Source organism: Arachis hypogaea, chromosome 3 (assembly GCF_003086295.3).
Source record: "Arachis hypogaea cultivar Tifrunner chromosome 3, arahy.Tifrunner.gnm2.J5K5, whole genome shotgun sequence".
NCBI lineage: Eukaryota > Viridiplantae > Streptophyta > Magnoliopsida > Fabales > Fabaceae > Arachis > Arachis hypogaea.
In genome coordinates this window covers 125155246-125172080 of record NC_092038.1, presented here as the reverse complement: position 1 = coordinate 125172080, position 16835 = coordinate 125155246, and the positions used below count along the sequence as shown (strand labels likewise).

The window sequence follows — 16835 nt, the reverse complement described above, 5'->3', positions numbered from 1 at the left end:
AGAAAGAGAAAGTCAAGGCAAGTAAAGACAAGAGCACAAATAAAGATGATGGTAGCAAGGAAGACAAGGTTAATGTAACTCATGATGATTTTCTTGTTGTTGAGGAGTTTGAATCTGTTAACCTTGTTGATAATAGCACTAGTTGGGTGATTGATAGTGGTGCTTCTATTCATGTTACATCTAGGAGGGATTTGTTTACATCCTATACTCCTGGTGATTTTGGTGATGTGAAAATGGCTCATCAAGGTGTTGCAAAATGTGCCGGTGTTGGACAGGTTTGCTTAGAAACCTCCAACGGTACCAAGTTGACTTTGAAGCGTGTGAAGCATGTTCTAGATATTCGGTTGAACTTACTTTCTGTTGGTAAGTTGTATGATGAAGACTTGGATAGCTCATTCTCTCGTGATAGCTGGAAGCTCACCAGGGGTTCCATGGTTGTTGCTAGAGGTACACGACACTCTACTCTTTATTTAACTCAAGCAAAGATTGTGAAAGATGTTGTTAATACCGCTGAGTTTGTTGATAAAACTGATTTATGGCATAAGAGATTATGTCATATGAGTGAGAAAGATATGAATATATTATCCAAGAGGAATTTTTTATCTAGTTGTAAGGTTGCTTTGCAAAAGTGCAACCATTGTTTTGCTGGAAAACAAAACAGGATTTTTTTTTAAGAGCCATCCACCTTCAAGGAAGTCAGAGATACTTGACTTGGTGCATTCTGATGTATGTGGACCGATGAAGACAAGAACACTTGGAGGGTCTATCTATTTTGTAACCTTTATTGATGACTATTCTAGGAAATTATGGGTTTACACTTTGAAGACCAAAGATCAAGTTTTGAATGTGTTCAAGCAATTTCAAGCTTCTGTTGAAAGAAAAATTGGGAAGAAGTTGAAATGCCTTCGTACTGACAATGGTGGTGAGTACTCAGGTCCATTTGATGCTTATTGTAAAGAGCATGGTATAAGACATCAGAAGACTCCTCCGAAGACTCCTCAATTGAATGGCTTGGTTGAAAGGATGAACAGAACATTGGTTGAAAGAGTTAGGTGCTTATTGTCACAGTCTGGATTGGCAAAATTCTTTTGGGGTGAAGCTTTGAGCACTGTTGTTCATGTCTTGAACCGGACACCATGTGTTCCCTTGCAATTTGAAGTGCCAGAGAATGTATGGTTAGGTAAAGATGTTTCTTATGATCATTTAAGAGTCTTTGGATGTAAAGCTTTTGTTCATATTTCCAAAGATGAGAGATCTAAGCTTGATGTAAAGACTAGGTAGTGTATTTTTATTGGCTATGGCATGGATGAGTTTGGTTATAGGTTTTATGATCCTGTTAGCAAGAAGGTGATTCGAAGTATAGATATTATCTTTGTTGAAGACCAAACATTGAAGGATGTTGATCATGCGGAGAAGTCAATGGTTCAGTCTAGTGATGATTTTTCTGACTTGGATATTACTCCCTCTATGCCTATGGTAGAAGATGGTAGAGTTGAAGCTCAAAATAATGAGCATGAGTGCATGTGAAGATGGAACAGTTGATCCGATACTTGATGAAGTTGGTGATGATGATCAAGATGAAGAACCAGCTTTGAAAATTCTTGCAATTGCACTCAGAAGGTCTACAAGAGAGAGGAAGCCTTCGTCAAGGTATTCTCCACATGAGTTTATTTTGTTGACTAATGGGGGAGAACCTGAATGCTTTGGAAAGGCTGTTGAGGATGAAAGCATAGCTCAATGGCTTGAAGCCATGCAAGAAGAAATGAAGTCTTTGCTTGAGAATGATACCTATGAGTAAGTGAAGCTACCGAAGGATATGCGAGTTTTGAAGAACAAATGGGTATTCAGAATCAAGAATGAATAACATAATTCTAAGCCTCGGTATAAGGCTAGATTGGTTGTTAGAGGTTTTAGCCAGAGAAAAGGTGTTGATTATGAGGAGATCTTTTCTCCTGTTGTGAGGATGTCATCCATTCGTGCTGTGCTTGGACTAGCAGCGTCTCTTGATTTGGAGATTGAGCAAATGGATGTGAAGACAGCTTTTCTTCATGGTGATTTAGATAAGGAGATCTACATGGAGCAACCAGAGGGCTTTGTTGTTAAAGGAAAGGAAGATTTTGTGTGCAAGCTTAAGAAGAGTCTTTATGGGTTGAAGCAAGCTCCAAGACAGTGGTACAAGAAGTTTGAATCTGTTATGGGAAAGCATGGTTACCGTAAGACAACTTCAGATCATTGTGTATTTGTGCAAAAAATTTCTGATGATGATTTTATCATTCTTTTGCTTTATGTGGATGATATTTTTATTGTGGGCAAGAATGCTTTGAGGATTAATGAGTTGAAGAAAGAGTTGAGCAAGTTCTTTTCTATGAAGGACTTGGGTCCTGCCAAACAGATTTTGGACATGACTATTACTCATTATAGAGATTCCAAGAAGCTTTATTTGTCACAGGAGAAGTATATAAAGAAGGTGCTTCAAAGGTTTGGCATGAATGATGCCAAATGTGTTGCTAGTTCTTTTGCTCCTCATTTTAAGTTGAGCATCAAGCAGTGTCCAATCACTGATGAGGAGAAACAAGCAATAAATGAAATTTCTTATGCCTCAGCTGTTGGAAGCTTGATGTATGCTATGGTGTGTACTAGACCAGACATTGCTCATGCGGTTGGTACTGTGAATCGTTTTCTCTCTAATCCAGGTAAAGAACATTGGAATGCTGTTAAATAGATTATGAGATATCTCAAAGGTACAACTAACTTGAGTTTGAGTTTTGATGGTGAGAAACCTTTGCTAGTTGGCTTTACTGATGCAGAAATGGCAGGAGATATTGATTTTTGAAAGTCTACTTCAGGTTATTTAGTCAAGTTTGCAAGGGGAGCTATTTCATGGCAGTCAAGGCTATAAAAGTGCGTTGCACTTTCTACCACAGAGGCAGAGTTTATTACAGCAATTGAAGCATGTAAAGAGTTGTTGTGGATGAAGAAGTTTCTTACATCACTTGGTTTCAAGCAAGACCGTTATGTGTTATTGTGTGATAGCCAAAGTGCTATTTATCTTGCCAAGAATTCTACTTTTCATCCAAGATCTAAACATAATGATGTTAGGTATCACTGCATACGAGATGTGTTAGATTCTAAGTTGTTGGAACTTGAGAAAGTTCACACTGATGACAATGGTGCTGATATGATGACAAAAGTATTGTCAAGAGAAAAATTTGAAACATGTTGTTTGATCGCCGGAATGGCGAGGGCCTCCACCTAGTCGAGAAGGGAGAGATTTGTTAGGTTTTTTCTCTCCTTTGTGAGGCCCAAACCCAACATTTTGGGGGTGTATTCTTGCACCCTAGTATCACAACCCTAATTCAGATTTTTTAGGTCTTTTGAGAGGTAGAGAGTATAGCCACCAAGTGAGAGAGAAGAGGGAAAAACAGAATTCCCGTTTTTGTCCAAAGCAGTAAACTTCAAATGACAGTTTCTCAGTTGTTCACCGTTGGATCGGCGTGAAATTTAAACTGCATGTTTCTATCATCTTGTTCTTCATTCTGGTTGGTGAAGATGTTGATTGGAGATTTTCAATGGGAGAAATTGACTTTGCAAGAGAGAAATTAGGTTTCCCGATTTTACACAGAGCAACAATCTTTGAATGGCAGTTTCTCATTCTTTCTCCGTGGATCGACGTGAAATTTGGACTGAGATTTTAATTGGAGGTCTGCAGAGGGAGAAATTGGCTTCGACAATAGCTCTGTTTTTTTGGGTATATTTCATCTTCTTTTCTTCTTATTTGTCAGCTTTGGTGCTTTGATGTTTTGGCTGGTTATAAGCACGTTTTTGTGCTTTGTTTGAGACTCTCTTGTACCTCATTTGATTATAGTGGAGCTATTTCATTGGTCTGGACGACCCGTGATTTTTACCTCTCACATTGAGGGGGTTTTCCACGTTAAAATCTTGGTGTGTTCTTGTTATTGCTTTACTTGCTATATTTACTTGTTATAGTTGCTGTCATATTGTGTTGTGAGTGCTTCCATATTGTTTTTGTGTTGGACATTTGTGTCGTTTCCGCTGCTAGGCTCTTTCAGGTCTTACATATCTAGTTGATCAAGGCGATGATTTAGATCAAAGGGTAGTTCGAAAGATCCACCGAAAGAGTTGCCACTTAACAAAACAGATTCAAGTTTTGGATTATCACTAGCAACCAATTAGGAAACATACCAACTAAATTGTTGTGTGAGATATCAATGAAAGTTAAGCCATGTTGATATAAAAGGCAGCTAGGAATAATTTTTGTAGGTAGGTTTATTCGACAATGGGATATATCTAAATATTACAACTGAAACGAAGGGATCCAGGGTGGATTTTCAGTTTCTACATGAAATATTTGTGTATCCATTTTTCCTAATTCTAATATCTTAAGCTTTGAATGGTTGGCCAACAAGCTTAACGAGGATAAGCCCTCAAACTTGTTATTTGAAAGAATAAGTTACAGCAGCATGCTACAAAATGAATACATGCATGATACTTTCAGAAAATGATATGTTTGCTCACCTTCAATTGAGAAAGATTCGTTGAGACCTGAAAAATTAACAAAGATATCATCACACTCTAGTATAAATACTTAATAAACTATTGAAGAAACCCAAAGATAGAAATTATTTATTAGTAATACTCAATAGAACTAGTAAGCTGTTGGACGAGTAGTAAATAATTTGGTCTCTCATAAGAACGAGGATACAAGGTTGAATCATGTGTTAAGTGTTAGTCAAACCTTGCTTACCTTTGAGATTTTGATTATCAGATAGGTGCAAAGATTTGAGAGCTGGAAGACCAATGAAGGAGTTTTTAATACTCCCTTGTCAAATCCATTGCTTCCTAAGTTGAGCATCTTCAGCTTCTTTAATTTCAGAAAAGCCTTGGCATGTGAAAGAGTTGCAGCAAAGCTTTAAACAGATGTTGATGCCGGCAATAAGCGAAAGGGCATGACATGTACACACACCATGAGTTGTCAAAGGGCTGCTAAGTGCATTGTTACCCAAATCCAACAGCTCCAAGTTTCGTAGAAGTGATAATTCTGAACAAATTAAACGTTGCAATCCATCAAAATTTCATAGAGAAAATAAGTACACTTACACATAGATACATACCTTTAGTTGGCAACGGCCCAACCAATTTATTTTCAGCAAGAAATAAATTCTTGAGGGATGTAAGAGCACTCAAGGATTCCATTATGCTGATGTTGACAGAATTGTGAGAGAGATCTAACGTCTCTAATGCTGTTAGACTCATGAAATCTTGAAGAAAAAGAATTTGATCAATGTTTGATTTCATAACCAACAACGAACCAAAAACACTTGATTTTAAATTGAGAAAAGTAGGGAAGGTTCCACTAATATTATTTCCAGCAAGATTTAAATTCCTGAGGGATGTGAGAATGCTCAATGGCTCCATTATGCTCAGGTTGATGAAAAAATTGTTACTAAGATCTAGTTTCTCCAACTTGTTCAATCTTGAGTTGGTTCTGTAATCTGTAGGAAGTTTGCTTCACAAGTAAGTATCAGTTAATGAAAGAACTGCTAACTAATTACAATGGTGATTGAGAGTGTTACCTCCATTCCAAATGAAGCCATGAATACAATTATTGGACAAATCAAGTGTTCTGGGTTCCTTGAAGGTTTGGAACAAGGACCAGTTGAGGCTATTTATGTTATGGTCTGCATATCTGTTTGTACCCAATGAAGATCGAGATGGATGATGCATCCGAGGTGGAATCACAGGTGACACGCTCCTATCCACAGCAATTTGGATCATCTTCCACCCAGGAAGGCAGAACAGAAGCATTGAAATAAGTAGACTTGAACTCGAGAAGCGCTGCCTTCTCTTCCAAGAAACATCCACTGATGATGCCGAATGCTTGAAGCATAACTAGTGCTGCAAACATTGTTACCAGCCACGGCTTCTCCATCGTCATTCTTTCAACTCTCAACACAACTTTGAACATTACTTTTCTTTCCCACTCTTTTGGTTCCTACATTTATTAGTACCAAAGACTCTCTCTCAAGTTAACAATCTACAGGCCCAATTATTAGTCAATGCAATTAAAGCCACTTAACCACTCAAGAAAAAATATAAGGTTAATACAACTTGGAAAATATTAGCACAAATATCATGTCACCATAGCAAATTAAATATACTTGACATTTCAATATTTGAAATGAGCAGCTTAAATCAGAGCAAGTTTCAGGGTATCATCAGAGCGCTGAACAAAAAGTCACATAATTTATGGTCCTTTAGAAATTGAGTTTGACAAATTTAAGCCTACTATAGTGGGCCTTGGATCCTGTTAGGCTTTTCTGAAGTGTGAACATGAGAAGATTATAAAACAAAGTAGCCTAGCAAGTAGCAATTGTTTTTCTCTCTTTTAGTCACGTACTTGTATATATCCCTCGGAGAATGTCTTCTTTGTCCCGGTAATAAGAACTTACACTTACACGGCTCATCGATAAATTACTGAGCTAAATATAGATGCGGAATGAGTTTTGTATTTATTGCGATTTGTGAGAGACATTAGCACCATTCAACTGATATATGATAATGAAAAACTTCAAGTAGGAGCAATTGTATTTTTCCGACTTTGGCTCATGTCAGGACCATAGTACTTTTTAATTGAAAAAGAATAACCAAATAGGCACTTCTGCTGCTAATTACAATGTAATCAAGTTCTTGCTTCATAGTTAATATTTTTATTTACTAAATCTGCATAAAACCATAACTTACATACATACAAGAGGCACAAAACTCATTGTTTATGAATTGTGACTGTAATTGTGTATTACACTTGATCATGACCTCGATACTCTTGCGTGCTGGGTTGTTAACCGCCATAACTCACAAACACTTATGATCATTTCAAGATCAAAAGCTTCTGACTGGAGGATTCGTCTTCTTCTGGTTCTGGTTGTGGTTGCGGCCGTACCAGGATAGCACGTGTTTCCCACTGAAGGAGCGTGACCTCTTCATTGAACTAGGCGCACTCGAAGAAGAAGAAGATGATGAACTACTACCTTTTGCAGAAGCAGTAATCCTCTTTGAATTCTCTTTAGATTCTTGCACTGATGCAACAGTAGTAGTAGCAGCAACAAGAGCAGCGCTGATCTTGGCAGCAGAAGAAGAATCCAAAGACACCGATCTCCTTGGCTGCACGTTCCTTGTTGCAGCTTCAACATCAGCTTCAACTTGTTCCTCTGATCCATTCCTCTCCACAGTCTCACTGCCACTGTTTTCTTCCGTTGTTGCAGCGTCTCCACGAATCTGGAGAGGAGTGGAATCAACAACAAGAGTAGCAGGGTGGTCCATGGAGGGAAGCCTAGAAGCTCTGGGGTTGGTAACAATGGGAGCCCTACACATGGGACAGTTGGTGTGAGATGCGAGCCACGTGTCAATACAAGGGAGATGGAAAGCGTGGTTGCATTTGGGTAACAGCCTGAGGGTGTCGTCTTCTTCAAAGTCGCTCAAGCAAACAGAGCACTCTGTTCCTTCAACCAACCCTTCGCCTTTCTTGTACTTCAGAACCGTGATGGCCTCGATGATGGTTTTGTTCAGACCCTCTGTACGGATGTACCAGATAGGGTGGTCCACCGTAGTGGCGCCTTCTCCGTCATCCAGAAAGTCGTCGCCGTTCCGTTCCTGTCCTTGTTGTAGCCGTAACGGAAACGATAACGAGAAGAACGTGGTCCTTGACCTGCTCCTGGGGGAGTAGAACTTGGCGTAGATGACGTAGCAGAAGAGGGCAAAGAGGGCGGCGCATACGACGGGAACTATGATGATCAAGAAGGTGGGGATGTGACGGTTGCTGTGTGGTGGTGGAGGATTCAGGGTGGACGAGCATTTGATGCAGTCGTTGCAATCCGATCTTCCCAAACAAGAAGGGTCTTCATTGTAACACTGGTCACTGCAGGCATCCTGCCTTGAAAAAAGCTTCCTGTGATGCATCCCCATCTCAGAATGGAAGTAAACAACATGCCAATGCCAATCAATCTTCCTGTTATCTTTCAATACGCGTTGCTTCTTTGACTATTTTCTTTGATGGCGACTCATGGCACTGTAGTTGGGCCTGGGCCCGTGTTTCCGCTTCCCGAACCGGCCCATTTCATCAAAAAGGAAGCTTCACAATGCCTTTTTTTTCCCTTGCAATTTCCATATGGCGGTACCATTATGGCACCTTTCATTCAGTGCAGGCAACGAAGTCAAGGTTAAATAATGGTCCTCATGATTAGTCATTTATTACGTTCAAATGGGAAAAAAGATTTGTCAAGGAATATACTCCACTCACCTTTCAGATCTAAGTCATTCACAGTTACGTGGGGTGGCCGCCGGGGTATATTATTTTTATTATATTTAAAAAACAAGACTCAAATTCAGTATTTTTATTAAAGTTTAGTTAATATTTAACTGTTAAAAAAAATATATAATTTTATACCATTAAATATAATTTTATACTAATAAAAATATCAATACTAATTAATTATTTACTATAAATCACAAAATATACTTGAGCTCTTACATTGACTAAAAAAATGAAAATTAGTTTCACAAAGAAGAGCATTTTGTTCTTATTCCTCTATTACCTAAGCTAATCCAGAATCGAACAACAACATTTCTATTTGCTCTAGTTTAGACCAAAATATACTCCCAAAACTAAATAGCGAAGCAAATGAACAAATGAACAATCCTAAGATAATAACAACTATCAACAGCAAAGCAACTTAATTAGTTGACAAGAGTGAAGGAAAACACACAAGGAGATAACTTTGCCTTCAAAGCCACAAGGACAAGGTTATTATTACTTACAAGGAAAATACATGACATAACATAACCAACACTTAGCGTACGTTACCCTTTCTAAGGCATCTAACTTGTGCTTTTAGTAACCAAATTCATACTTCACATGCCACCCCCTATTACTTCCCTTCAGATTGTACTCCTAATTTTGCATTATTATTTTTGGACATCTTCCTAGTGCAACCAATCCCACACGTAAAATGCCAATGGAAAATTGAACCTATATAAGCTAAATTGGTCATTGATTGGTTACCCGAAACTATAAAGTAACTCTGACAAGGATCCATCTTTTTTCTATCGGTTCACAGTGGTTCTGAAGAAATAATTGAAAATAATCTATCCAATATGTCAAGAAGAGGGTCATGGATAACCTTAAGAAGTGTTGTTGATGCAGTACGTTCAAGAAGATTTCAATCAAGCTACGATGGACTACAGAGAAGCAATGCAATTGTGTCACCGGCAAGGGTTCAAAGCAGTTATTGGATGAGTCCTGCCCTACAATTCTTTAGCACCAACACTAACAGCAAAACAAGCACTAATCTTTCAAATGGGTATTTATAGATAACTCTATCCACAATAATGTTGTTATTATTTTCCAATATGAATAATATTGAATTTACATATACCGAAACGTGGTTTTAACATGTGCTTATAATAGATCAACGGATGTCAAGGTTGAACCACGGGTCCCTTCTATATTCCTCTCCTTCCCCCACTGGTATGAACTAAATCAAATAGATGTTGCATGTGCTAATTTGAGACGACACAACATGCTCATTGAATTGATATATGAATATTAAAGTATCCATGACCATGCAGGCTAAGATGGTTATTGGGCTCAGTACTTGGTCTCTTGCTACCTTTCTGGAAAATTTACTGGGGAAAACTAGAGAGAATAGAAGGTAACTTCATATATACACACTGGATATGAATATTAAACAAGCTACACTCAGCTTATGTATTTATATGTAACATGTGGATGCATTATTCAGGGGAGGCAGAGATTGTGGCGGAGGAGGTTGAAGCGGTGGCAAGTGTAGTGGAAAAGGTGGCAACAGTAGCAGAGAAAGTATCAGAAGATGTGGCAGAGATGCTTCCAGAGGATGCTAATCTAAAGAAGGTAGCTGTGTTTGTGGAACATGCATCAGAACAGATTGCTCATGATGCTCAACTAGCACAACAGTTCATACACAAGGTACCTTATATTACCATTAAATATACAATTCTACAGCAATGAAAAGCGAGTCTCATTTTTTAGGGTATCTTATACTTGGATTCTATCAAATTTCACGGTATATTTTTATTTATAATATTTTATGTTTTATAAAATATAATATTAATCTCTTAATAGCATAAATAGTATAATATTAAGAGAATTCTTGAAACTATTAATTTTTAATATTTTTTGTCATTTTTTAATCAACAGAAATATTAAATTATCTTTAATAAATAAATAAATTTTACAAAATATATATATATATAAATACAAATTATATTAATTTATGTATATTTCATTGAATTCCCTATATTTTCTCTTAACTAATTGATCACCTACCTTGACCAATTCTATGTCACTGATGCTTATTTTTAATCCTTCTTTGCTTATATTAATTAAAATTACTGGGGAATGAAATAATACAGGTTGAAAAAGTCAAGAACGACCTTGATGATTTGGAATCATTTGTTGAACCCGTAATTGATAAGATTGTGAAGAAAGAAGCTGAAAAAAATTGAGCCAGCATAATTACTTTCGTGCACGTCATTGTTTCCTTTACACTATATATTACTGTACAAATGTACATGCGATCCTTCTTCGCGGTAACTTCCTTTTGCCGTGAAATTGTAATTTGTTTTCCATCTTTTATATAATTTTGCATCATTATATAAAGGTGAACTATTTTTTTATTTGATAATATAAAATGAAAAGAAAAAAAAAGTTGAAAAAGCTCTTTAATTTTAGAAAGAAAATATTGTTTCAGTTATAAATAAAGGATATCATGTGCTATATTTAGTTATAAACAAGTACTACTATATAATGAATGATTACGGTTACACTTGATTCTAACTAATGATCAAGTTAACTAAATTTAGGAATTCATTATTCACAACGCAACACACATAATTTAATAATAAATCAATAGGTTAAATTCATCTCATGCAAGGGTTAATCCTATATTTAAAGAATCATTTTAAAACGAAGGAACTATAATTTAAAATGTAAGTAAAGAATTTTATTTAAGTGAGATTGTAAACTGTTATATGTTAAAATAGCAAAATTTATATTATATTTTAGTATTTATTACTTGTAATATTATATATAAGTTTTTTTGTTAATTAAATCTAAAACCAACAAAAAAATTTTATTTTCATCATTTTCACTCATCTAAATTTTATTGTTTAATTTTCGTAAAAATACTTCTACATATAATATATTTCATATTTTATATTAATGTTTTTTATGGTTATTTAAAATTTATTTAATAAAAAATATTAAAAATATCAAAATTTATTATTTTTAATTTGATAAATAAAAATAATAAATTCGGATGGTTATTTAGCCTTTTTCAATTTAAGAATCTTCTTAAGTTATGTGACTTATATGTCTGACCTTAAATTAAAGCAGCTGGAATGTCATCAAAGCCAGCCTCAACGACCACCTGCCTACTTTTTCCCATTCACATTTTCTGCTCTGATTACTATGTTATTGGGTTTTCCATCCAATTTTTGGAAATTCACGATGAAGAATCCGGTTGAATTTATTCGGTTCATTTTGGTATTGAGATGAAAAATAGGGTACATACTATATCTTTTATAAAGTAACACAGATGATCCCACACTTTAAGACTATGCTTTATTTCGTGGTTAAACAAACTTTATTTATGAAAAGAAAAGCTTATATGATGATGCGCCTCCACCGTCCACCACTATACAAATCAAAATGAATGTTAGAATGGTCATTGTCCATGTTAAAGGCACAAAACATGTTAAACAACACGGTCCTTTTTTTTTTTTAATTAGAACAACAACACAGTCCTATGTTGCAATGGAATCTTCTTTTTGACTGAAAAAAAAAAATGTCACTAACTCTAGTTTGTGCCCCGTCTCACTCGTCAACTTTCAGTTGGGTTTTTCACATGTGATGTGTGCCTTTAGGTAGGGTTTTGGATTGCAATCTAACATCAAAGTAATGCATCTGTTTTATCGTACAATTGGAGAGGGACCGAAAGGAAAAGCGATGGAGGAGAACAAACGCAAGCTGTCCTATGATTTGTTGTCTATCAATTTTTCACTCCGGAGATAAAAAAGATAAAGCAAATACAAAAAGAATAGCATCAAGTTCATTGGCATGTGGTTCGCCACAATAGCACACTAAAATAATTGCAAAAGGAGATCAATGGGAATGGTAACAATAATAAAAGTGTATCATTCATCAGAGTAAGTAGAAATGTAGAATACACAAAAATAATCAAATTAATGAATCGTCTCACACCGCCGAAAAGAGCATCCAAAAAAATGAAGTACAAAGAGTCCACCATACATGTAAATTTTCATGGTACTAAATAATTAATAATATGAAAAATAAATATAACTCTCGGTGGAAATCGCTCTACATCAATAACGCCCCAGCTACAACTATGGCGGCAGCAAATCCAGCGGCGGTGAATCTGTTCAATTCGGCGGCGCCACTTCCAGGGTTTCCAGAAGGACTAGGAGCTTCAGATGGAGAATCGGAGATGGATGAGGGAGTGATATCGGAAGGAGAGCTGGACGGCGAGCCAGAGGGGGATGGAGAAGTAGATGGAGGAGAGCTGATACCGGCGGAGGGTGAAGAAGATTGGCCGCCTCCGATGGGAGAAGGAGGAGATGACAGTGGAGAATTTGCAGAAGGAGAAACTGATGGAACCGGCAAAGTCTTCCTCGGAGAAGGTGCTACAGGCGTCTTAGTCGGAGAAGATGCCGGAGATTGAGCCACGACGGAGCTAACTAACAATGCAGCTACTAGCATTAACGCAGCCATGGAGCTTGCCATCGTAGAATGAGAGATTCTAGAGAGAGCTATTGCAAAAGATTTTAGAGAAAGAAAGAGAGACTTCAATTGAATAAAGAGTTTTAGTTTGTAGTAGTGAGAATGTGACAGTGGTGAAGTTCGTGAGAGGGTTTGAGGGCTATTTATAGAAGCTTAAGTGTGTAACCGCGTAGTGGGGACGCGGTGCGTGGTGCATCATCATTTGTGAGCCGTTGATTCGTTTGGTTGATGATCATGGGTGGATCAAACGGTAGAGTTGCCTTAGCTTGATGCTTGAAGCGTAGCACACGACACGCGGAGTAGTGTGAAAGCTGAGAGAGCAAGCTGGTACAGCTGTCTTTGAATCTGGACCCTACGTGTGGTCAGAAAGTTCACGAATTCTGAACCGTTGGATGGATTTTAGTTAAAGAAAGTCGTAACGGTCGAAAGTAGATATAGAAAATTAATTAAAATGAAGAATAAAGATGGGGATCGGGGAGATTGAAATATTTTCCAGGTGATGGGAATGCGAATTTTGATTATTTATTTATTTATTTAGTTTCGACGACACATACGGAGTGGCTACGGAATTGTTGGTCTCACGAAACGTAGAGAGGGCCAGAGGGGGTCAGAGGGACCACGTCGTTTCATAAAGCGAAATGTCTATTTCTGCTAGCCGTTGAACGGAAACTTATCATTAGATAAATGTAGGAAAAGATAAATTGAACTGCGGAAAAGCAAAAGACAATTACTTGAATAATTGAATTTTGTTAATTGAAAGAAAAGAGATTTGACAGTTTAAAACCTTAAATTTTCAAATGTACACTCCGTTATTTGTTGAGGGTACTAGTTCTGTGTTTATTAGCTCAGAGTTTCAGATTTGCCCTTACATGACACTTAATGTTGTCTTGCATATAAATGTTTTCTTTTATTTTAGTGCCAAAAGTTGCGGCTTTTTAATTTCAATATGGTACCGGAACTTCTAACAGACGCCGTTATGGGGGAGGGAGGGGAATGACGAGAGTGTGGTGTCAGTGACCACCCAACTCGCACCGTGCGAGTTCCACTAAGCAAATCTCACCGTGCGAGTTCCGTCCAGCAAATCTGACCGTGCGATTGCCACCACCGAAGACACGTGTCGCGTAGCAGGAGCCACCCCAATTCGGTGCCCTTATAACAGCTCCCTCACTCATGCATTAACTTCTCTCACCCTCCGAGACATCACTCTCCCAGCTTTCGTTTTCAAACCTGAAGCCCCCATTGTTATTCATCTTCCTCCTCTCATTTCTGCATGTTTCAATACATGAAAGAATGCCCAAAAAAAATAAAACTAGAGATGTTGATCGACCTGAGCTTCATATCATGCATTATCTCAGTCACTCTGATTATGTAAGTTTTTTTTTAAGGTTTTTAAATTTTTTTATTTAAAAGTATTAATGTAAAATATTTATTTGTTATGATTGTTGTTATTAGAAGTGCAAATTAGAAATATCCATAGGATAGAATGATTATTACTATTTTTTAGGATTTATATGTATTTTTTAAGATTTATAGAATTTTTGGAATTAATTTTTAGAATATAAGTATTATTGTTAGTGAAATTATTGTTATTATTTAGTAAGTTTGGGACGTTTTTTATAGAGAGCACGGAAATTTTAGAATGTGAATTTTGAATGTTTTGTATTATTATTATAGTTATGTTTATGTTTAAATATAAATATAAGGAAATTAAAAAAATTGGACCCCCAACGGTTATAATTGTAACTAATATTGAGAATAGGTTTAATTTAATTTTTATAGTTATGTTTATGTTTAAATATAAATATAAGGAAATTAAAAAAAAAATTGGAGCCCCAACGGTTTAATTTAATTTTGAAAATAGGTTTAATTTAATTTTTATAATTCTATTTAAATTATTAAGTAGGTATATTGTAATGAATGAAGGTAAATGTTCTTGTTGTTGTGAGTTAGTCTTAGTTTGGGAAACTATTAATTAATTAGTATGAATGATGTTCCAAAAAGAATTTAGGCATAAAGTAATTGTTATAAATGTTTTTTATAATTCAGTGAAATATCTTTAGTTAACTAATGGTATATGCAGTAGTAGGTGGTTAGTGGGTATTATTACATATTATTCAAGATAAATGTGTTACTGTGGAGAGATTTGATTAGGTATTTATGTATTAGTTATCATTATTATCAATAGTTGTTGTGGTATAAAATATTTTTATTTTAGTAGTAACCTAGTAAGTGTTAAGAAGTTGAGTAATACTTTGTTATGAACTTTGCAGAAGTTAAGAATGTTGACATGTGAGCATCCTGTTCCTCCGGATCGGTACAATGATAGGGTAGAGGAGCAGCTACGACTTACTGGCTTTTACCATGCATCACAGATTGGGGTAGTCCAATGTCAAAAGGCATTGGTGAATGCTTTAATCGAGAGGTGGCACCCCGACACACATACGTTTCACCTTCCCATTGGTGAATGTGCCGTCACTCTTGAAGACGTTGCTCTAATACTTGGTCTTCCAACGGACGGACTTCCAGTTACAGGGATGACATTGAGTAGTTTCGAAGCGTTGGAGGCTGAGTGTTTGCATCAATTCGGAGTTGCACCGCGTAAGTCGGAGTGTAGAGGCAGTTGCATTAAATTGAGTTGGCTTCGGGACCTTAAAGAAAATTTACCCTTGACTGATGAAGTTGGTATACAGAGGTATGTCAAATGCCACATTATGTTGCTTATCGGGACGATCTTGTTTGGGGATAAATCAGGTGCAGCAGGTGTGCACTGGAAGTTTCTTCCATTGCTACGTGAATTTGGTAGTATTATACAATACAGTTGGGGATCTGCATGCCTAGCACACCTCTATAGGGCATTATGCCGGGCATCTCGAGTTGACTGTAAAGGCATAGATGGCCCACTAACACTTCTTCTCGGTTGGGCTTGGATGCGGCTCCCATATCTATCGCCGGTTCCTAGGGAGCCCCGCAGTTTCCCGCTAGCAAACAGGTAATATAATTTTTAAATGTACCACTTTATTTATATTTATAACTCAATTATCAACATTAAATGTATCGTATAAGGTGGCGGAACTGGGAGCGGGGTGACCGACGATATAGATATATGAAGCTAGCTGACTTTAGGAAGGCCTTTGATGAACTTCAGGAAGGCGAGGTGAGTATTTATTAAAGTAGTATTACTTTCCTATTTAGGGCCTGTGTAAATCTTATGAACCAAAGATGATGATGACTGTTATGTCGGGCGTAGTCATGAATTTCCTTTATTTTTTTTTCAGTTTGTCTGGGTTGCGTATGCTGTGGATCGCGTGGATCCTAACATAATTCCTGCTGAAATCTATATGCACTCGGTTGTGTGGAGCGCTACAGTGCCTTTGGTATCATTTGAATGTATTGAGTGGCATGCTACCGATAGGTATAGGCGACAATTCAGACTCGTTCAGGGAGTGCCTGAGGAGGTGCGGAATCTAGATAAGGCGCATGGAGAAGTCCTCACTGGTCCTAAGAATTTTAACTGGGCCACGGCACCTACTCATTACATGTGGGTGATGCATTGGACCAACAGGTATCATCACGTTCTTTCCGAGCTTCCCATTCCTTCACAGCCTCAGTTGGAAACTTATATGCATTGGTACCGAGGAGAATATGGGAACCGCTTGTGTTTGTCAAATCTTGTGGGTGAAGAGGATGATGAAGGTAATCAGGATTTGGATGGTGGTAATCATGATATGGATGAGGGTAGTCAGGATATGGATGATGACAATGATGAACAGGAGCCACATTCGCCTGAGGTACCACCTACGAATCCGCTTCCACAAGAACAACCTCAGTTCTCAGGCCAGTATGTACCGCAGTCACACTTCAACCCATCATTTACGCATCATCAACAACATTGGGGTATGTCACAGTTTAATATAATACATATTAATTACTTACCAAATTATTATAAGTTAAAAATAGTTACTAATTTAACATAAAAGCAAAA

At 37.0% G+C, this 16835-nt stretch overlaps 5 protein-coding genes across 5 annotated transcripts; 2 read left to right on the top strand and 3 right to left on the bottom strand.

Moving 5' to 3' along the window:
* Positions 1-2282: 2282 nt before the first annotated feature.
* LOC140183865 (receptor-like protein 13) lies at positions 2283-6036 on the bottom strand. Its single transcript, XM_072233452.1, has 4 exons — positions 5595-6036; positions 5133-5513; positions 4766-5059; positions 2283-4563 (listed from the first exon to the last, which is right to left on the bottom strand). The coding sequence occupies exons 1-3, from the start codon at positions 5824-5826 to the stop codon at positions 4845-4847; spliced, it is 828 nt and encodes a 275-aa protein (XP_072089553.1). The 5' UTR covers positions 5827-6036; the 3' UTR covers positions 2283-4563; positions 4766-4844.
* Positions 6037-6608: 572 nt separating this feature from the next.
* LOC112791292 (uncharacterized) lies at positions 6609-8407 on the bottom strand. Its single transcript, XM_025834069.3, has one exon. The coding sequence runs from the start codon at positions 7981-7983 to the stop codon at positions 6901-6903; it is 1083 nt and encodes a 360-aa protein (XP_025689854.1). The 5' UTR covers positions 7984-8407; the 3' UTR covers positions 6609-6900.
* Positions 8408-8853: 446 nt separating this feature from the next.
* LOC112791293 (uncharacterized) lies at positions 8854-10794 on the top strand. Its single transcript, XM_025834071.3, has 5 exons — positions 8854-9377; positions 9485-9544; positions 9646-9728; positions 9819-10021; positions 10468-10794. The coding sequence occupies exons 1-5, from the start codon at positions 9172-9174 to the stop codon at positions 10558-10560; spliced, it is 645 nt and encodes a 214-aa protein (XP_025689856.1). The 5' UTR covers positions 8854-9171; the 3' UTR covers positions 10561-10794.
* Positions 10795-12227: 1433 nt separating this feature from the next.
* Positions 12228-13687, bottom strand: LOC112791294 (uncharacterized). The gene has a single exon (XM_025834072.3). It carries the CDS (start codon positions 12854-12856, stop codon positions 12434-12436), a length of 423 nt encoding a protein of 140 aa, XP_025689857.1. The 5' UTR covers positions 12857-13687; the 3' UTR covers positions 12228-12433.
* Positions 13688-15124: 1437 nt separating this feature from the next.
* Positions 15125-16835, top strand: LOC112791291 (serine/threonine-protein phosphatase 7 long form homolog). Its single transcript, XM_025834068.3, has 3 exons — positions 15125-15842; positions 15917-16007; positions 16129-16835. Exons 1-3 carry the CDS (start codon positions 15133-15135, stop codon positions 16825-16827), a joined length of 1500 nt encoding a protein of 499 aa, XP_025689853.2. The 5' UTR covers positions 15125-15132; the 3' UTR covers positions 16828-16835.